We start from the raw sequence: 21,665 nt of genomic DNA, 5'->3' as shown, positions 1-21,665 counted from the left end.
GTTATGTATGTACATCTCATCTGACAATAAAGTTACTTTGAACTTCTATCTGTAATGTTTTGACTCGCAGAGTCAGAAAAAACAAAGCACACCATTTCAATAACAGGCCAAAATCACTATTAAGGTCACAGTGGTAGCTCTCGCTTGCAATAAAATGGTCTAAACTCAATAAACATGATCTCTTCCTTATACAAATACCTAAATACCACTCAAAGCTTAGGACACACTACCTTATTTCAGAACTTTTGCCTGATACTTTATGTCCCAGGTTTATAGTGTATTTGATGGAAATAAAATAAAAAAGAAAGAAAAAACACTGAGCATACATTTTATTGCACATTTGCTTTATTTTAGGGATACTTTTGGGATAGTAAACTACAGATGATCTCAAAGTTCTTGTATGGCTGTCTGTAGGTTTCACTCCTCATCTAGACCTTTCTGTAATGAAGAGTGACAAAGTGGGATTAGTTCGAAACAGATCCATTTAACAACAGATAATAACAAAGAATTTTTGAAAAGCTCCGGAAAGGCATGGTAAATGTGTTTTTTTGTAAACGAGGGCACCCTACAGCGGAGAAAAGTGATGACGATGGGGCCCCTTGACTCTACAGTGGCCCTAGAAAAGTCAAATATCCACTTTTTGGTTTGGGCAGAACAGTAGCACAGCTGTAGAGCGTGGAGCTCACAGTTCTGAGGAGCTGGGTTCAAATCTCGGCCCCGCATACGTCTCCATCTACCCTGCAACGAGTTCAGGGTGTTCCCTGCACCCTGCCAAATGACACCTTGGATAGGTTCCAACAATCCTGCAACCCTTGTGAGGATAAGTGGCTCAGAAAATTGATTGATGGATTATCGAGTTTGCCCTCATTAGCGTTGTAGGTGACCTGCAGTGTTTCCCTTCCAACTTTGAGTGAGAGATCTACAGTGACTGCTCGTCAATCGCATGGCACAAACAATCATTCCCACCTATGGAAAATTGAAAGTCTCCCCATGAACCTAATGCTCATGTTTGTGGAATATGGGGAGGAATGTGAAATAGCCAGAGAAAACTCATTCAAGTCGTGAAGAACATAGAAACGCCACACAGCAATGCAATGTGTTAACCACTTTTCACCATGCTGCCTTCCCTAGAAAATATTTGAAGTGGTATTAAAGTGGTGGGAACAAATCCCCAATTGAAACCTAAATAATGTTCCTTGCACTCTCTTTTGAGAGGAGCAAATGTTTTGCATTGTCAGACTCGCATTATCAAATGTAAGAAAAAACAGGATGGTTTACACTCTGTACTCAAAATCATCAAATAAAAAATGTACTTTTTGTTTCCTCCAAGATGTGCAAATGAATAAATACACTCCGAATAAATACACTCCACCGTGGTCTTATGACATCATAGACCACTGAGGTGTATCAGTAAATCAGTTGAAATAATGTGAAGACAGTGGTCTGTTAAATTTGTCTACAATATAGAGTAGAAGCATTGTTTACCTTGGCGCCAATGTCACGGCTTTTAGCGCGCAGCTTGTTGACCTGAGATTCAGCAATGTCAGCTCTCTCTTCAGCCTCATCGAGCTCGTGCTGCAGTTTGCGGAACTTGCTCAGATGAGTATTGGCCTGTTCTTCCTACAGGAATTCATCCAGAAAACCATAAAACACAAAGTTATATACAGAATATGATAATTGGATTTAGACTTCTTGAGTGTGTAGTTTATTTAAACTGCTTTTAGTAGTTGAATACAAAACAAATCACAAATCAAAGTTAAAGGATGTAATTGTTTACAGGTGAAGGTAACTTGTTGAAGCAACATACACGTACGCATAATGTACATACATTAAATGTGAACTGTGCAAGTACCGGTATCCCACAATTTAACCGTAAAAGGAGGGAACGTTAATGGCCCCCACTTTGAAAGCTACTTACAGCCTCCTCAGCAGCTCTTTTGTATGCTTTCACTTTGAGTTGCAATTTGTCAACGAGATCCTGGAGACGCACAACATTCTTGCGATCTTCCTCAGTCTGTCATTATAAGGAGTAGGGAACACACACAAGTTCAAGGGAGATATTCTCTCAGCTCCTTAAGTTAATACATTAGTACGGTGCGTCATACCTAAATGATGGAATTTTTTTATATATTTATAACAATCAAAAAATGGAGAGTAAATAAACAAGCATACATAATATTTGTGATGATAACATTTCACCTATCTAGAAAAAATTTGAAATCTCACCTGATATGTGAGTTCCTTGATGCGTCTCTCATATTTACGGATTCCCTTTATTGCTTCGCTGCTCTTCTTTTGTTCAGACTCCACCTCATTTTCGAGCTCCTTCACCTGAAACCAAAAAAAAAAAGAAAAAGGTTGACATGTAACTTGGCAAGTTAATATGAACAAGTTCTTTGTGGCTTGTGGTTGTTAAAGGGCTATAAAGATAAATATTTTTTGCAATACATTTTAATTCTTTCACAATGGTAAATTAATTGGATTATCCTCTTTAAAGTTAAAGTGTAACAAATGTGACTTCCTTCATCACCCAGACACCAATTTTCCCCTGTGACTGTTGTTTACAATATTATCTATTTATTCACATAGAAGTCAATGAATGTCTCATTCAACTGTAATGAGACAGCAGAATTCATAAATAATAGTCTGTATCATGTTAAATGATCCAAGGCTGCAAGTGAGCACATCACTAAATTTGAAACACTACAGTTGAGCGACCATCTGGGCCACAACTAGGATTATTATCTGTGTTGCAACTCTTAAATTCATGTTTGAATATTATACATTGTATTGTATTTTGCTGCTGACCATGCAGACTGTGAGTTTGGGAGACATTTCCGATAGGTTGAACTCTTACCCTGGCCTCGAGCTTTTGGACCTGCTTCTTGCCTCCCTTCATCGCAATTTGTTCAGCTTCATCCAGACGGTGCTGCAGGTCTTTGATGGTTTGCTCCATGTTCTTCTTCATACGCTCCAGGTGAGCACTAGTGTCCTGCTCTTTCTTCAGCTCTTCTGCCATCATGGCGGCATCAGTGATGGCCTTCTTGGCCTTCTCTTCAGCGTTCCTAGACTCTTGGACTGCTTCTTCCACTTCATTCTGAAGCTGGGATGCGTCAATTTCAAGTTTCTTCTTCTGATTAATCAGACCAGTGTTCTGCATTGATTTAGAAGAGAGATTTCATAAAGTAAGAAAGTGTTGCTGGGAAAAAGCCATCTGTTAACGTTTGTGATTATGCTTGATAAAAGTCTCTCACCTGTGAGTGCAGTAGCTGGACCCTCTCACTAACATCCAGCAACTCTTGCTCTGCGAGTTTGCGACTTCTTTCAGTTTGTTCAAGAGCAGCCCTCAATTCTTCCAGCTCAGCCTGAATGAGGTTGTTACGTCTCTCCACAATGGCAATGTTCTCTTTAAGATCATCATTGGCACGGAGAGACTCATCCAGCTGAATTTGGCAATCCTTTATGGGATGACATTAAACCATAATAATACTAGCTATCACTCTAAAATCTTATAAAATGTATGGCTCCTAGATTACCTTCAGATGTGCGTGAACAGATTTGAGTTGTTTCTGAGCCTCAGCTGCCTGCCTGTTGGCCTGACTTAGCTGAATCTCCATCTCATTGAGGTCTCCCTCCATCTTCTTCTTCAAACGGAGGGCCTCATTCCTGCTTCTACACTCAGCTTCAAGGGAACTCTGCAGGGTTTCGATAGTCCTCTGCATGTTCCTCTTGCACTGCTCCATTTCTTCATCTTTCTCAGCTAGTTTCCGTTCAATGTCAGCTTTGATCTGGTTGAACTCAAGCTGAGCTCTGAGAATTTTACCCTCTTCATGCTCCAAGGAAGCCTGGGAGACAAGTTTTCGCTTAAAAATCACTTGCATTAGCATGCTAATGGATATTTCACAAGTAATGTTTCCTAACCTCTGCCTCCTCAAGAGCAGACTGGATCTCATTTTTCTCCTGATCCAATTGTTTTCTTAATTTCTCCAGCTCATGAATATTCTTTCCGCTCTCACCAAGTTGCTCAGTAAGATCAGAAATCTCCTCTGTAGAATATCAAGCAGAATTAGGGATAAAGGAACTAAACTGGAGCTTTAATACATCTGTGATGTATAGATCACCAGTAGAACATACCCTGTAAATTCTTGTTTTCCCTTTTCATGGTCTCTAGGTGATCCAGAGACTCTTCATAGGAGTTCTTCAACTTGAATAGCTCTGTGCTCAGCGCTCTGGCTTCCTTTTGGGAGCCCTCAAGCTCACATTGAGATTCCTCATATTTCTGTTTCCACTCAGATAAGACCTAATAGGGATTTTTTAAAAAAGGCACAAATTATCATATGTGAGCAATAAATGATCACAGAACTACAGGTCTGGCAATGTAATTATGGATAATGAGCTCTGTGATTGTCTCGTATTGGCTGACAATGGAAATTTCTGGTTTCTGGTTTCACACTCATTCTTGCTTTTTGAAAATCTGTGGATGGCCAAAATGATCAGGATTTTCAAAATTTCCTAGTCCCTATATTTTATCATAGAAACCTAACCACACCTCAACCATATTTTCATGTAGAAAGAAATGCATGGTTATTTAACTCATTTCTCCCCTCATTAAATGATATCAATAAATGTAGGTGCTTTACATAAACATATTGCACATATTGCGATCCCCTAAAGGGCCTCTGAGTTATTTAATTGTCTATATGAATCCATTGAACTGCCATATAAAGAATTTTGTGGTCAACCACTACAAATGTTGCATACAAACTTCACCTTGTCAAAGTTTCTTTGCTTCTTGTCAAGAGCAGCAGCAGCAGCGTTTGACCTCTCAACATCTACCATGAGATCTTCGATCTCATTCTGCAGCCTGTGTTTAGTCTTCTCGAGAGAGGAACATTTTGCATTCACTGCTTCCACAGCCTCCTCGGCATCCTGTAGACGCTGAGCCAGCTTCTTTCTTTGGAAACATCATTTAAAAGTTTTAATATTCCCCAAGTTACATTTTTCACTTGGGGTAAAACTATTCAATGAATGGCTGCTCATTTAGCCAACAAAAAGCTGATCTGCCAGACACAGTAATATGTTTCAATTAGCCATCCTTCCATTATCTGAACCGCTTTTCCTCAGGAGGGTCGCAGAAGTACTGGGGCCAATCCCAGCTATTTTCGAGGAGTAGGCAGAGTACACCCTGAATTGGTTCCCAGGCAATCGCAGGGTACACTGAAGCAAACAATGATTGCCACTTACATTCACACCTATGGGCGATTTAGATTTTTCACTTAACCTATCGAGCATGTTTTGGGGATGTGGGAGGAAACTTGAGTAGCTGGGGAAAAAAATCCTTGCAGGCACTGGGAGAACATGCAAACGGCACACAGCTAGAGCCGGCATTTGAACCCTGGTCTTCAGAACTGTGAAGCAGACCCTCTAACCAGTCGTCCAGCGTGCCGTCGTGTCTCAATTAGTCATGGTAAATTATCAAATCTCATTCTCTTACTTAGCCTCTTCCAGTTCTTCAGTTCTCTGGATGGCATCAGTTTCATACTTAGTCCTCCACTGAGCCACCTCCGAGTTGGCTTTGGACATGCTGCGCTGCAGTTCAGCCTTGGCCTCCTGCTCCTCCTCATACTGCTCTCTGAGCAGGTCACAGTCATGGCGAGAGGACTGCACAGCATGAGCCAATGCATTCTTGGCCTGTCAGAAATATGCTTATGAAACACACAGTACTCTTCTACTAAACTTTAAATGGTGAGAAGCTGCCACAAAACAGAGTTGATCTTACTTTGGTCTCTTCCTCCAGTTGTCGTTTTAGATCTTCAATTTGTTGAGTGTATGACATTTTCCCTCTAGTGAGTTGAGACACCAGAGAGTCTTTGTCCTCAAGTTGTCTTGAGAGCTCACCTAGCATTTTGGGCATGTTTTATTCATGTCTGGACATAGTGATGGTGAACAACTTTAACATAAAGCAACACATTACATACCATTTTCAGTTTGAAGCTTTGCTTTCTGCATGTTGAAGTCATTGATGCACCTTTGGGCTTCTTCAAACTTGGTCTTGTATTCATTCATCTGATCTTCTACAGTTCTGCATGTTTTCTCAAGAGTCGTCTGCAGTCAGAATATTTACATCAATGTATTTTGTCAGGTTAAATTGAATCACCTCCAAGCTAAAGATAAACAAGCGCTGAGCTAACTTTTGTTTTGACGACATGTTCCATATTGGAGACGACATCATCCAGTTCCAATCTGAGTTCACTCTTCTCCTTCTCCAGTTTCTGCTTAACTCTCTGCAGGTTGTCTATCTGCTCTCCGAGGTCAGCAACACTGTCAGCCTGTTTCTTTCTCAGCGTGGCTGCAGTGGCTTCATGCTGTAGAGTGGCCTCTTCCAGGTCTCTGCGGAGTTTCTGAAACTCAGCCTCCCTCTTCTTGTTCATTTCAATTTGGGCAGATGTTGCTCCACCAGCCTCTTCCAGTCTCTCACTGATCTCTTCTAGTTCTCTGGCTAAGTCTGCTCTCTGCTTTTCGACTTTGGCTCGAGCAGCTCGCTCTGCCTCCAGCTCTTCTTCCAGCTCCTCAATGCGGGCCTGATCAGACACTATTAATTAATCGCTATTTGATGAATTATACATTTCAAACCATTACTTGAACCATTTGTTACCTGAAGCTCTTTCAATTTCTTTTGAAGCTGAATGGCAATTGCCTGCTCATCCTCTATTCTATTGGTGAGCTGGTTGACTTCAAAGTCCTTCCTGCAATGAAAAAGTAGCCATTAATGGAAATAACCTTTTCTTTAAATTTTCTTACCTTCTTCTTTTCACTATATATAGTGGTTTTGGTATTTACTTTTTTAGATGTTCTTCCAGTTGCTGCTTGTCATTCTCCAGATCCATTAAGCTTTCCTGGGTCAACTTTAAGTCTCCCTCCAGCTTCCTCTTTGCTCTCTCAAGGTCCATTCGAATCTTCTTCTCTTGTTCAAGGGACCCTTCAAGCTACAAGAAAAATATTTTCAAAACTTTTGGCTCAAACGTACCAAGACTAGTGACATTATTATTCAAACAAAAAGAACTGAAACACACACATCATCCACTTGCTGCTCCAGTTTTGATTTGGCCTTGGTCAGAGTGTTGACTTTGTCTTCTTCACTCTGAAGGTCATCCAGTGTTTGTTGATGAGCTTCTTGTAAGGCTTTCTTTTCCTTGGTTAACTTGGCAATGATTTCATCCAAAGCTGCCATTTCTTCAACAAGGTTCTTCACCTGGAAGGGATCGTGATAATTCCCGTTACTGAACTTTCTTTTAGGACACTGCAACAACCAATTACATTAGTTGTTATACCTTGTTCTCAGTGGCATGCTTCTCTTTCTCCACTTTCGCTAGCGTTAATTCCAAGTCATCAATGTCCTTCTTTAGCTCAGAACACTCATCCTCTAACTTCCTTTTCTTTGCCGTTAATTCAGCATTCATCTCCTCCTCATCCTCCAGCCTTTCGGATAATTCTTTGGCTTTTGCTTCCATCTGGATTTTGTGTTTAATCAACCCCTCACATCTTTCTTCAGCATCAGCCAAATTATCTTGCTCCTGATTTTCAAACAAAATTGTATACACAGTCATATATACAACAACATAATTTATATAAATATGTGCTTAATTACTGAATAATGATGTCAAACCTACAGCTTGAACTTGGAGCTGCAGGTCATTTTTTTCTTGGAGAAGAGAAACCATTTTTTCCTCCAATTCCTTCCTGCGGGATTCTGACTTTGCATAAGCTTCTTTCAACTTCAGGAATTCTTCCTTCATGTTGGCCATTTCCTTTTCTGCTTCAGCAGATCTCAAAAGAGGTTTGATCTTGAAGAACAGCTTCATCCATGGCCAATTCTTGACACCCATGAAGGCGCGAATGTTCCACTGGATGACTAATAATGCATCCCTAAAAAGATCATCCATTGTTAAAAATAAAACAATGAGGTTTGTCCTAAAATGAATTCTGCAGGCCAAATTCCTCTAACCTTCTTTCAACAATCTTCTGGAATTCTATTCGTGCCAGGAGGCCTCTCGATCTAGACTGGATTCCAGTTATGATGAGAGACAAACGGTCATCCCTCATCTCCTCGAGTTGCCCAAGGAGACCAGCTTTGAAGAACACCTTTACAGAATTGTAAATCAATGTTATTATCTATTACCTTTTTTGGAGCAGCTTGATACATCTTACGGAGTTTATGCTTGTTGTACTGTAATAACTAACCTTTATTATTACTGAAGTGAACAAATAATCAGAGCAATGTTCATTTTTATGACACTACACTCAAATAATGATCATAAAAACCACAATCTATGTTGTTATTGTATTACAGTGCCTAACTATTAGATAAATACTACACTAACAAGTTGAGTTATTTTGCACAATTTGAGAATTCCCAACATTTAATTCAGTTTATAACTTACCTTTGTGTGTCCAAACTTGTATTGATTGTGGTCAATATCCAAAGACCCAAGGAGTTTTTCTGCTCCCTTCTTACTGTCAATAAACTGCCCTTCAGGGATGGCAGCAGGATTCAGGATACGATATCTGAAAATTAATTACTTAATAAATTAATACATGGATACATGTTTTTTTTTAAATCCCAATGAATAGACAAATGAGTTTTTACTGTAAATACATGTATTTAGATGTCTTGCCTCTGTTTGAAATCTCCATAGAGGATCCTATTGGGGAAGCCTTTTCTGCAGATTCTGATGCCTTCCAGCACACCATTACAGCGCAGCTGGTGCATGACAAGCGGGTTCTCCATGGCACCAGGGGTCTTGGTCTCATTGGGGATGATGCAGCGTACAAAGTGGGGATGAGTAGACCTCAAGTTCGTCATCAGCTTGTTCAGATTCTCCTGTGAAGGTAGTGATACGATGTGAACGACACCTAACCTGGGTGATAATCGTGATACATTTTTTACGCAGAAATCAAAATGCCATTTGATCCTGGCATCCATTACATGATCACATGCCTGTACTAACCCTATGCAAAGCTGACACTGTCTGGAAGGATGAACCCTTCTTCTTGCTTCCTTTTCCCTTTCCAGCCTCTGTTAGTTAAGAAGTATATAACTCAAGTACAGTATAGCGCACAAGTAGGGGAGAAAAAAAAATATGTACTCACAGTGTGCATTTAGTTCATTCTTACCTGTTGAATCTGCTCCAGCATAATTTGCAAAGAGTAATGCCAGCAGTTTGAGAGTAGACTTCTGGTAAAGTCCAACAACAGTTTCATTTAGTGGATCCTTGTTCTTCACTAGCCAGTTGTTGATATTGTAATCAACAGTCCCAGCATAGTGCATCAGGGCAAAATGGGCCTCTGGTTTCCCTTTGACTATTCTGGGCTTCTGGAAGTTGCTGGATTTTCCCAGGTGGTTGTCATACAGTTTAGCTTTGAAGGTTGCATCACTGGCTTTGGGGAACATGCACTCTTCTTCAAGGATGGACATGATACCCATGGGCTAGGGACAACATTAGATAGTAAGTTTGAATTTTGTGTCTGATCAATTAAAGCGTCTCACTAAAGAATTTCTCACCTTTTCAATCAGGTCAATACAGGCCTGCAAGTCCATACCAAAATCTATGAAAGTCCATTCAATGCCTTCTTTTTTGTATTCTTCCTGCTCCAGCACAAACATGTGGTGGTTGAAAAACTGTTGCAGTTTTTCATTGGTGAAGTTGATACACAACTGCTCAAAAGTGTTGAACTGAAATAGAAAGTAGACAAACATTTATTTACTCACCCATACCTTCATTATTTGTATAAATTGTAAAATCTAACTGAATGCTATCATTGTATAAAATAAAGCTTACATCAAAGATCTCAAATCCAGCAATATCCAAAACTCCGATGAAGTACTGGCGAGGCTGTTTTGTGTCCAGAGATTGATTAATTCGGACAACCATCCACAGAAACATCTTCTCATACACTGACTTGGACAATGCACCGACTGCATAGTATACCTATATATATATATATATATATATATATATAGATATAAAAACATAATAAAATTTATCAACATGATGTTTTGTCATTTGTGGGTCAGTGATACACTGAAGGCTGCTGTGGTAGTAGTCATGAAAATCATCACATCTTGTAATGGATAAACCAAACAAATGAAGAAAAAATGGATAATCATCCTAACACAACTGAATTCTTGGTTTTATTCCATTGATCCTGAAACTACATTGCTATGTGGAATGTGTGCAACAAATATTATCACGTATTACAAAATCAATAACATTCGTACCACTTTGGAACATTTACCTGCTGAACATTTTGACCCTTGGTGACCCACTCATTCCCCACTTTCACTCTTGGATGACAAAGACCTTTAATGAGGTCAGCAGAGTTCATGCCCATTAGATAAGCAACTTTGTCTGCGTCTAAAAAATAATAATTACAAAAAAATATCAAAATCTCATTTTCATATCTTAATGGACAGGTTAATCAAATCCAGAGAGGCCATCGCACCTTCAGTGCCATCAGCCTCTGCCTGCTCCTCACGCTGCTTGTTCTTGAACTTCATGTTACCATAATGCATGATGGCCCCTGTCAGTTTGTAAATGCCATTCTTTTCCTCTTGGGTGAAGCCCAACACATCAAAGGCATCCTGAGGTCAATTTATGGGTAATATTGATTAATAACTGCCAACAGCATCAACTACTGCACACTGTCGAAGAAGCAAAACATTTGACATCCTCACATCAGTGGCCATAAGCTCCTCAGCATCGTTGATGGAGGCGACAGTCGTCTCTCCTTGGGAGATGAACGCATAATCGTAGGGGTTGTTGGTGATGAGCAGCATCTCTACAAGCGTAGAATGAACATGTTACTTTCTTTATTATACACAATGAAAGAAGGTTTCTGTTGGTCTGAATGTTAGCTGTTTTTAATTTACCTAAAAGCTCTGGCTTTTTCTGAGAAAGAATCTGATAGAAGATGTGGTAGTCTCTTTCAGCCTTAAGCTGAAAGGTGACACGAGACTTCTCCAGCAGATCTGTACACATTAAAAGATTTGTCTTCAAATATATGCATACTTTTCATACATACTACATACAGATATAAAAACGAACAAATACAAAAAAATATTTTGGGCAATTGCTATAACCAATTACATTTCTGAAATGTTACCAACATGTCTCAATATCAGCCGATGCAAGCTTTCCACTGGCAGCAAAGTGAATTCGGATGAATTTTCCCTGGTTAAAAAAAAAGTGTTAAAATACAATCCACAAACTGAAACATAAGTTACTATTATTTCGGGGTATAAATCAAGCTTACAAATCTGGAGGAGTTGTCATTTCTGATGGTTTTGGCATTTCCAAAGGCCTCTAAAGCTGGGTTAGCCTGGATGATTTGATCTTCCAAGGTACCCTGAAAAGACACGTATTTGTTTAAAAGTAAACTCTAAAACCAGGAAATCAAATTGTTGCATAGAGTTTTGATTAATGATCATGACCAACACCTTTTTCTCAGAGCCCGCTTCTTTCTTTCCACTGCCAGCTGCAATGCTGGCAAAATATTGGATTACTCTCTTGGTGTTGACGGTTTTCCCAGCACCAGATTCTCCACTGTGGAAACAAACTGATTTGCTTGGCAACAGATACTAAAACAAAAGTCCAGTTTTTCAATAGTCAACTGCATTATGGTTGTAAATATTGGAAAGTAAGATGTGTAATGAGACTGGCATTAGATCAACAATGTTTAGTCATGCTCTCCAATTGACTTAATGATAATACAGTTTTAGTAATAACGGTATTAACATGCTTGATTATACTGTAACTACAGGTTAGGTTCAAGCATCATTTTTTAAACAAAATGTAAAAAGGACTAAAATCCCACTCACGTGATGAGAATTGACTGATTTTCTCTGTCTTGAAAGGAAAGGCAATAACGAATTAAGGACTGTATGTGCAACCTCCAAAATTCACATGTTTCACTTTAATGTGAGAATACAGTGTATAAAGCTACTGTATAATTACCAGTGAGCATGTACTGGTAGGCGTTGTCAGAGATGGAGAAGATGTGTGGAGGAGCTTCACTCCTCTTCTTTCCCCTGTAGGCGACAACCACCTCTTGGTTGTAGACTGGCAACCACTTGTAGGGGTTGACAGTGACACAGAACAGCCCAGAGTAGGTCTAGCAACAATGAAAAAAAAAGCATAGTGATGCTCTGGTATAAGTGCCATTTAGACTATCCTTCCAAAAATTCTAAAGAAGAATCATGAACATGGTTTTGGAAGATCCTAACTCACATAGATCATCCATGCAGCGTAACGCTCTTTGAGGTTAAACAGCACCGCAGGCTCGTGGAGGAAAGTGAACATGGCCATGTCTTCAATTTTATCAAACTTTGGCGGGTTCTGAGGATGGACGTCACAATCCTTCACTGTCACAGTCTGAAAATGCAAAACAAAGAAAATGCAATGATTTCAATACATTCTCAACACGTATCATTCACAACATCACTGCAGTATGCCTATCGGTGTATTTCACACATATAGTACATAAATAAATACTATCAGGCACATGGACAGATATTTTTGGGAGCAGGTGCTCTAGCCTAAAAATAGGCGAGCGGTCAAAATTATTCATATACTGTGATTTAGAAAAAAAATGAAGCGTGTCAAGAACACAACTACTAACAAAGCAGTTGAAGGAAGGCAACAGTGGTTTGAAGTCCATACACTCCTGTTCAAATGATGGTGAAGTTTTTTTAAAAGGAGAAGAAGTCAGCCAGGTGCAAGGGAGAAGCATATGAAGAGTTTGTTTTCAAAACGAGACATAGGCATTTTTTTTTTAGATTCACGAAACTCGTGCCAAAATTGAATGCATAATTTTGGCGCGAGTTTCGTAAATCTGAAAAAAATGCCTATGTCTTGTTTTGAAAACAAACTCTTCATATGTACATTCCTTCCAAAGACTCCAAAAAAATTCTAGAGTTTTAGATTTTAAAACATTTTGGCTACAATTGACGGCAGCCAGGGTAATTTTTATTTTTATTTCTAAGTATTGGTGAATGTGAAAAAAGGCCGTCTCCTGAGCAACTGGCTGCCAGTAATGGGGGACCCGCGACAGGGTGGGCACCGACAAACAGAATGCAGCAGCGGGCTCTCTAGCGTTGATTACAGTATAATAAAACAGTTGGTGTTTTTTTAAGCGGGAGGTGCACTGGAGCGACTGGTTTGAGAATCTGCCTCACAGTTCTGAGGCCTGGGGTTCAAATCCTGATCCCACATGTGTGGAGTTTACATGTTCTCCCCGAGCCTGCGTGGGTTTTCTCCTGACACTCCGGTTTCCTCCCACATCCCCAAAAAACATGCAACATTAATTGGACACTCTAAATTGCCCCTAGGTGTTATTGTGAGTGCAACTGTTGTCTGTCTCTATGTGCCCTGGGATTGGCTGGCAACCAGTTCAGGGGACTCCGACGCTCCTATGACCCTTATGAGGAGAAGCAGCTCAGATAAAGGATGGATGAATGGACAGAAAAAGGCCACTTTTTTTATTCAAGGCGTTTGTTTGAACACCACCCTGTGGCTATGTGTCCACATTCCTGAATACGATGTAGTTGTAGCATGGAAGTAGTTCTGCCTTCATGAATTGGTGTCATTTCTCATGAAATATTTTTATGGTCTGCTCTTCTTAGACTTAGAGTTAGGAAGTATCTTGCCAGATCACTGACCTTCCCCTTTGCAGTTTGAGCGGTGACTTTGTCCCCCTCACGGCTGGTGATGGAAGCCTTCACAAACTCCTCCTCATTGTCAGGCACAAAGCATTCTTTCTTCATATCAAATAGACGAGTCTGAGCCTCCAAACGCTCCTTGTCTGATTTCCTCAAGTAGGGGGCCGCTGCCCCAAATTCTTTCATGGCAGCGTCACCCATTTTTAAACTTTTTAAGCACAACAAATTAAACAAAGAAAACACAGTTCAGCGCTGAATGTATGTTCATAAGAAATATTCTATCAAGATTAAGTCTTACCTCACCAATCCCTACAGAGACTGAGGTGTTACGGCCCTGTGTGAAGAAGTACATCATTGAACGTGACTCACAGTGAACATGATGACAGTACAATAGCCAATGTCCACACACCTTACCTTGTGATTGAATGATGACCTATTGTGCGTTCCACAATCAGTTCCCTTTATAAAGGAAGCCCCTCCACCATATATGGAGGATGCTTGTAAGACCCAAGAATGCTATTGTATGTGAGATGGGTTGGTCAGTTCGGGGGTAAGGGAGGGGGGAGGGGGTTACTGAATGGCAGAGAGCAATATAGAAATCAGCGGGTCAGAGTCTTATCAGTGATGGGGTCTCCTGACGAGGCCATATTAGGAGTTCATTGCAGGGTGGTGATTAATCATAGGTATCCTTAAGCAGCCAAGGAAACACAACTCGATCCATAAATAGACGCAGGGAGGAATTCTTTTGTCATCATCCCACCATGGAAGTGCTGCTGGCCAACAGTGGATGTTGGGTAGAAGACAAGCATCTTCAAGACTTGCACCATTGCAATTTATTGTTTACTTTTAATCTGGGAAAGCAATATGTGTGCACAATCAAATGTATTATTTCATTTGCATCCTTTCATACCTACAAAAAAGTAAATCACAAAGTAACAAGGTAGATTTCCAAAAAGTGTTATGCTATGAAGGGGTCTCAGTTACTTACAGGGCTTAAGTGCTGTCGGTAACATATTGTGTTGAGTTATCAAAGGTGGGCCGCTGCTGAAATATAAACAGCATGAGATGGTAAGTGGGGAGGTCTAAATAAAGAACGTTGGTCTGTGAGATTATCCAGGCGACAAGTGTGAGGCAACACAGACAAAGATCTTCAGCAGGAGACATGCCTGAGATTCACTGAAAGGCAATAATGATGACAAATAACACTGAGCTGTGCCAGTATGACAAACTCCAATGTAATGCCAAGGTCACAGTAGAGTAGCCGTCTACTATTAAAATGTTGGTCCCTAACAGGCCTGTTGACGTGGCATTGTGTCTTTGAGGACAAAGATAACTGTGTGAAATGCCTTCTTAAAACCTTTCATTGATTGAGGAGAACAGGCACAAAGGCTCTGCCTGCGTCAAGGATCAAGAGCAGCATGTGTTGGCCTTGCACCCTGCCTGTTTCACATAAATACACTAAGAGTGGCAGGTACTGGATATGCCATTGCGTCTCACATTTTTATGTTACAGCTCAACTGCCTCTCTTCTGCAAGAGGCTAAACTAGAGTGCCTCAGTGGGCTCTCCTTTAATCATTTATTATTATATTTATTTATTTTTTTCCTACTCAAACCTTGAGAAATGTGTGTGGGATCTTTGTTATACCTTATGTGCTCTGGACGCTTCCCTGTTAGCAAGCTATAGACCCATCTCGAATCTCCCATAGCCAAGATTGTTGAGAAAGTTATTTTTCATCATATCAGCAATCTTTAATTTGAATTGACTTTTTGACAAATTTCAATCAGGTTTCCGAAGTCATCACAGTGCAGAATCTACTCTTATAAGGTGCTTAATGATATAAGATTCAATACTGACACAGGAAAGGTGTCAATTTTGGTCTTGTTGGATCTCAGGGCGGCTTTTGATATGGCAGATCATAATATACTGCTGAACAGCTTGGAAACGTGGGTAGGACTAAATGGAATGGTCCTTAAATGGTTCAGGTCCCACCTGAAGGAAAGGAAGTGGTTTGGAAGTCCTCAGTCTCAACAAATGGCAATGACATACGGGGTCCCCCAAGGGTCAGTTCTTGAACCCCTCCTGTTCAGCCTGTTTATGCTACCCTTGGGTCAAATTTTCCAGAACTTTAGTTTGGACTATCATAGCTATGCAGATGACATACAGTTATATTTAGCAGTGTCTCCAGATGACAACAGTTCAATTGAGGTGTTGTGCCACTTTATAAAGCAGATAAATAACTGGATGGGCCAAATTTTCCTTCAACTAAACCACAACAAAACTGAGATAATTGTTTTTGGCAATAAAGAAAAAATGATTGCTATTCATAAATACCTGGACTCACTATCTTTAAAAAACAAAAACCGAAACCTTGGTGTTATGATAGAACCGATTTGACCTTCAACAGTCATATCAAATCAATTACCTAAACTGGCTTTTACCATCTGTAGAACATATCTAGAGTGAAGACTTGCATGTGTCAAGCAGACCAGGAGACACTCATCCATGCTTTTATCTCAAGTTGACTTGACTATTGTAATGGTCTTCTGACTGCACTTCCCAAAACGAGCATTTAACAGCTGCAGTTCATTCAAAACGCTGCAGCTCGGGTTCTGACCAAAACAAAAAGGTCAGAGCATATAACTCCAATTCTAAAGTGTTCACACTGGCTTCTAGTCAGCTTTAGAATAGATTTTAAAGTTCTGTTACTGGTCTATAAATCATTGCATGGTCTAGGTCCTGAATACATGAAAGAAATGCTTACGGAATACAAAACCAGTAAAGCTCTGAGACCGAATGGCTCAGGTCAAATAGTGCAGAGTCCAAAGCAAACATGGTGAACCAGCATTTAGCTATTATGCGGGACACAAATGGAATAAGTTGTCTACAGAGGTGATGTCACCACCAAGTGTGAGTGTTTTCAAATGCAGATTAAAAACGTTTCCTCTTTCTCATGCGTTTTAGAGTACTTACACTTTTCAGTGATTTCTTACATTAAAAGCTGATTTAATTTTACTTTTTATTTTCAAATGTTTTTATTTTTGTAGTTGAATATTTTGAATCTGGCGGCACAGTGGATCAGCTTGTAAAGTGTTGGTCTGAGGTCCTGGGTTCAATCCCGGAACTGCCTGTGTGGAGTTTTCATGTTCTCCCCGTGCCTGCGTGAGTTTCCTCCAGGCACTCCAGTTTCCTCCCACATTCCAAAAAACATGCAACATTAATTGGACACTCTAAAATTGTCCCTAGGTGTGATTGTGAGTGTGGCTGTTTGTCTCTATCTGCCCTGTGATTGGGTGAGAACCAGTTCAGGGTGTACCCCGCCTCCTGCCTGTTGACAGCTGGGATAGGCTCCAGCACTCCCCGCAACCCTCGTGAGGATAAGCAGCAAAGAAAATGGACGGATGGATAATTTTAATCATGTAAAGCGCATTGTGTTACATTGTGTATGAAATCTGCTGAAGTGCACCTAAAATAAATCTCAGAACCCCTAAAATCTTCCAGATCAAAAGAACATTTTACAACAGGGTTAGGGTTTGCTACATCTTTAATCGTAGGTCACTCTAAGTATATTGGAAATAATTCAGTTGGTCTGACTGTCCTCTGTTTGAATTGGAATGAGAGATGGTGTTTGTTGTGTCATATGAATATGTGCTAATATTCAAGCCAAGGTGCTAATGAACAGTTGACTAACTGGGATATAGGTTTCTAGCTAGCCCATTTAAGATGAATTCCAGCACCCTGAAACTTCGGATCTTAGACTCACCCCTGCTCAACTTTCCCTAGGAACAGGTTACTCATCATTGTTTTATCAGAAAACCGCTTGGCCATTCAATTACATGACATCGTTTTTTTAACAATAAAATGGAAACGTTTGTACCTCAAAGTCAATGTTTTTCAAAATGACACAGGTGTTGTGAAAACAGGAATGCATGTTGGGCATGTATGTCACAACCAAAACAACATTAACCCACTGTGCTCTCGTAGTATTTGTGTGATGTCAAATTTATAATCCTAGATTCAATGCATACAGCAATGAATGGTTATTTCTAATATGTTTTCAGGAAATACCTGGAAGGACAAACTTTACAGGGGGCATAGCCAAGTAACAGCCTGGCACGTAAATTACAGTGTTTGCATTATTTAACCATTCAGTTGAAGCTGTCTTTTCACTTTGAAATCTTTCAAAAACACAAAAAAGCAACAACCGTCTCTTCCAATTTATCATACCAACTAGCCCACTTTCTGGATGTGTAACAGGAGTTAGAATCCTGAGCACCACTGCTCACAGTCCCTTCAGAGGTTAAGAGATAAAAAGAAGGTCAACAACTGCGGACAAGTGGTAAGATTATTTCCATTTGAATAAGTGAGCGGCCTCCCACTGACCGCTGGCGTCAGGTTGCCAAATGGAAGCTAGAAATTCTTTGCTGCTGCTAAGGACCAAGTGAATATATGTCCGAGCAGAGGTCAATCTTCTACTTATTGAAGGAGACCTGAGAGTAATAAGTTGTTATGCCATAACAAATTTAGTCCTGTACAATAGGCATTTGTAATCCACACTGCTTATTTACAAGTTTGCATGCCGAAAATATTTTATATTTCATTTAGAGTACAGTATTTGTCTTGAACTTTGGTAGTATTCCCTCAAAATGTCCCTGTTGATTTTAATTACAGATCACATTTGCTGTTGGACAATTAAAGCACAACATATTTTGTTTTTGCAGAGAGATTAAATAGAATGTAGAAAAACTAAACTGTATGATAACAGGAAAACATTTAATCTTTTGGAATCAGATGTGATAAATGATTGAAACACGACACTAGGCGGCACGGTGGTGCAACTGGAAAGCATTAGCCTCACATTTCTTAGGTCCAGGGTTCAATCCTAGATAGTCCCACCTGAAAGACGACTATTTTGCATATATGTAACCAATCCAGATTGACCAATTTTAGTGTCATCAAACAAGAAAATACTAATAAATAAATAATGGCACTATAACCACATATGAATCATTAAATCTCTTTGACATATTGTTAAAAGCCACAAAAAAATTCACTTCATTGTTGTATGGTTATTAGATGTAGATGTAGATGTAGAAAAGGGAGCTGATGTTGATCTTGTGAATCAACTCCATCATCGCCATTTGGAGAAACGGGCAGACTTTAGCAGGGCTTCAATGTGAGCAGCTGCTAGGATTATCTGTGCCTTATTGTTGACCTTGAGGCCCTTACTGGTGGGATTTTATTAACTCTAATTTAAGATCAGGAGATTCGTGCTCCCCCTTACTCAAACCCAGATGTCCCAACCTCAGACGCGAGTTCTGTGTTTTCCATGCAGGCTTTATAAAATGTCAGAAAATCTGATGCAGAAGTTACACCCTTCTGAACCAAAATCTATTGTCCATATTTCCCTGAATGCAATTTGTTAGGTCTGAGTTGCTGGGGTGCGAGATGAGATGCAACCTAACAGTCTTCATGTTAAAATAGAAATTGTGTTCTGAGTTGGAGAGCAAATTAAATCCACATTAGCACAATTTTTTGGTTTGTTTTTTTGCCTTATGGTTTATTTGCAATCATTGAAATTCCTTCTGATCAAAAAAAAAAAAAAAACAAACAAACAATAAATCCTTCAAGAAAATCAGTTTCTAGTTACGCCGTCTTTTTCATAGGCTTGGGAGGAAATATTCCTTTGAAATTGCAGCCTCACCCCCCAAACAAAGCTTGAATGACTTTGAATAGGCTGCTAAAGTGACAAGGAAGCCTGATGAAGTTATGACTACGCCACTTAGAGAATTGATCAACTGTCTTCACTCATACTGGTCTAGCGCAAAGGACCTCATTCAACCTGTCAAAGAGTGATTATGGACATACTCTACTTAAAGGATACTTTAAAATAAAGGATGTGGGTGTTGAGATGAACATAAGGTTGTACAGTCATGATTGGCATGTACATTAAGTGGTATGATGCCAGATTACTAACAACCCTCATTGCTCTGTGATGTCTTCATGTCTCAATTGACAGTCTGTCTGTCGTCGTCATGCATGTCATACTAGAGCTGATTCTGATAATCACTCAACTTGGAGCGCATCCGTTGATTGACTAAAGCTAGAGTTTTGTGGGTGGTTCTGTAACTAGTTTTCCTTAAGCCAACCGCATACCGAGTGTAATTCATTTCCTCTTAGGTCCTGCAGGGTTGTTTGATGAGCTTAGATTGGTTGCTGACCATCTACAGCTACTTTGGGTGTAATTCCAAATGCCACTGACATCTCAGGCCATTCAAACTTTTGGGGTACCAACCGAGATCCAGCCCACCACTGCCAAGCCAGATCAAAATACAGTACACACATATACATACACTACCAGTCAAAAGTGTGGACACGGTAGCTCATTTGCATGAGAAAGTGTCCAAAGTTTTGACTACTACCTGTGGCTAAAAAGTGAAGCAATACCAAGAATCTTTCAGTCTCTGAAATGGATCCATGCAAGTTTGTGTCGATGCTGCCAATAAATGGGGCCATCATTGCCTTTCAACAACTCCTGGCACATCCAGGATGAATTTATAAAGGATACGTGATTACTGTCTTGAAACTTACTGACAAGATTGAAAAATGCCCCTTCATTGTCCTTTCTTCTCCCCCTTTCTTCTGTTTGTATTCTTTGCTGACAGAGAAATATTACAACAGAAGATATGGCAATTGCAGCATGTTATTTGTGGTCGACTAAAATAATACATCGAACCCTTGTGTATTGTGAAAACCATTGAGAAGATTTACTAAGACAAAAGTTGTGTTTTACCACCATCTTGTGGCATCCAAGGGTTAATTATTAATGTTTTTGGAGGGGTATTACTTACTAAATTCACTAATTCGCAGCAAGGCCTGGTCCGTAACCATTGCAAGGGTTAATATATAAGTAGAACTTTTTTCCATAAAAACTCCAGGGGTTTTATTACTTTTTGTTGCAGCATGCTGGTATGCGTGCGAGGCCCAGTCCATGGACGTAATTTGTGATTCGTTCACAGTTGTCCTACTCTGTCTTGATCAGCCTTGACTCTTGGTGGGAATCTGCCAAGTGAATGATGTCCTGTATTGTGCAAGGGGTCTACACTGAGATGCAACAGTGCAGACACGCACAGGCCACTCAAATGTTGGATCATTTGATCTTTCATTGCAAAAAATCTATTACCAAGAATCTCTTTCTCGTCAAAACTAATGTAATTACCCTTTAAATAAGATTAATCACCTGAAAGGTTATCTGGTTTCTGGACAACTTTGATTTAAATGCAGTTTTTTTTCTCCTTGCATGAAAATTTTCTCTATACTATGTATTTCAAGTGAAATTTAGCATGAAACAGATGAAAATTGTAAGTTACTTTTTATGTATATGTTTGAATATAATTAGAATATTGTTGACTACAAATTGGAAAAAAATTGTAGTTTTTGCGCTTTTGACAAAAAAATGGCAAACTTGAGTGGAAGATAAAAAAGGGAAAGTTAATGAAAGTATAGCATTTAAAATCATGGTCACATATTTATAGAGGCAAGGAATACTCAGCCTAACAAAAAGCTATGTAATTGGCAGAAATATCATCAGATCTTTTCTTTTTAATGACGCCATATTGTTTGTGGTCTTGTAAAATCACATAGGGCCCAATACAAAAGTTTGTTTGCCAATAATTATGTATTGTCAGTAACTTCATTCACCGCTGTCTGGCTCAGACTTGTCCCTCAGTGTGAAGTTGGCCTTACCAATGAGAAGAAACCATCAAATGACAGAACGGTCGGAACATGCATGCAAGAAAAGGAAGCCATAGGGGACATATACACTAACTCGGGTGATGAAATGCCAGCTGGATACTTTTTGGAGCTTTCAAAAAGTGTCATGGAAGATGGCCACATACTGTAAATACTCCAACATGCAAAAGCTTTGACAATATTACCAGATGTAATGAT

At 39.7% G+C, this 21,665-nt stretch overlaps 1 protein-coding gene across 1 annotated transcript; it reads right to left on the bottom strand.

The window, feature by feature from the left end:
- Window positions 1–340: 340 nt before the first annotated feature.
- On the bottom strand, window positions 341–14,039 carry LOC133511154 (myosin-7). The gene is made up of 38 exons (XM_061839820.1): window positions 14,016–14,039; window positions 13,718–13,925; window positions 12,288–12,431; window positions 12,015–12,171; window positions 11,879–11,906; window positions 11,498–11,603; window positions 11,314–11,406; window positions 11,168–11,231; window positions 10,931–11,029; window positions 10,736–10,839; window positions 10,504–10,642; window positions 10,297–10,415; window positions 9,840–9,989; window positions 9,563–9,733; window positions 9,175–9,487; window positions 9,009–9,076; window positions 8,676–8,881; window positions 8,442–8,565; window positions 8,006–8,142; window positions 7,671–7,926; window positions 7,332–7,574; window positions 7,076–7,252; window positions 6,841–6,986; window positions 6,656–6,746; window positions 6,192–6,581; window positions 5,979–6,105; window positions 5,780–5,898; window positions 5,495–5,691; window positions 4,771–4,954; window positions 4,135–4,300; window positions 3,922–4,046; window positions 3,537–3,845; window positions 3,255–3,458; window positions 2,858–3,154; window positions 2,227–2,331; window positions 1,919–2,014; window positions 1,486–1,620; window positions 341–438 (listed from the first exon to the last, which is right to left on the bottom strand). Exons 2-38 carry the CDS (start codon window positions 13,916–13,918, stop codon window positions 418–420), a joined length of 5,811 nt encoding a protein of 1,936 aa, XP_061695804.1. The 5' UTR covers window positions 13,919–13,925; window positions 14,016–14,039; the 3' UTR covers window positions 341–417.
- Between the last annotated feature and the right edge of the window lie 7,626 nt (window positions 14,040–21,665).

Source organism: Syngnathoides biaculeatus, chromosome 13 (genome assembly GCF_019802595.1).
Source record: "Syngnathoides biaculeatus isolate LvHL_M chromosome 13, ASM1980259v1, whole genome shotgun sequence".
Lineage (NCBI taxonomy): Eukaryota > Metazoa > Chordata > Actinopteri > Syngnathiformes > Syngnathidae > Syngnathoides > Syngnathoides biaculeatus.
This window is presented reverse-complemented; position numbering and strand designations above follow the sequence as displayed.

What these genes read in the sequence shown, in the direction of transcription:
- LOC133511154 (XM_061839820.1), bottom strand. Translation starts at nt 13,918, where the DNA reads ATGGGTGACGCTGCCATGAAAGAATTTGGGGCAGCGGCCCCCTACTTG. An exon ending in GAAGAACTGGAAGAGGCTAA is followed by an intron (nt 4,955 to 5,494) that starts GTAAGAGAATGA and finishes ATGTTTCCAAAG; the next exon opens with AAAGAAGCTGGCTCAGCGTC. An exon ending in TCAAGGAACTCACATATCAG is followed by an intron (nt 2,015 to 2,226) that starts GTGAGATTTCAA and finishes TTATAATGACAG; the next exon opens with ACTGAGGAAGATCGCAAGAA.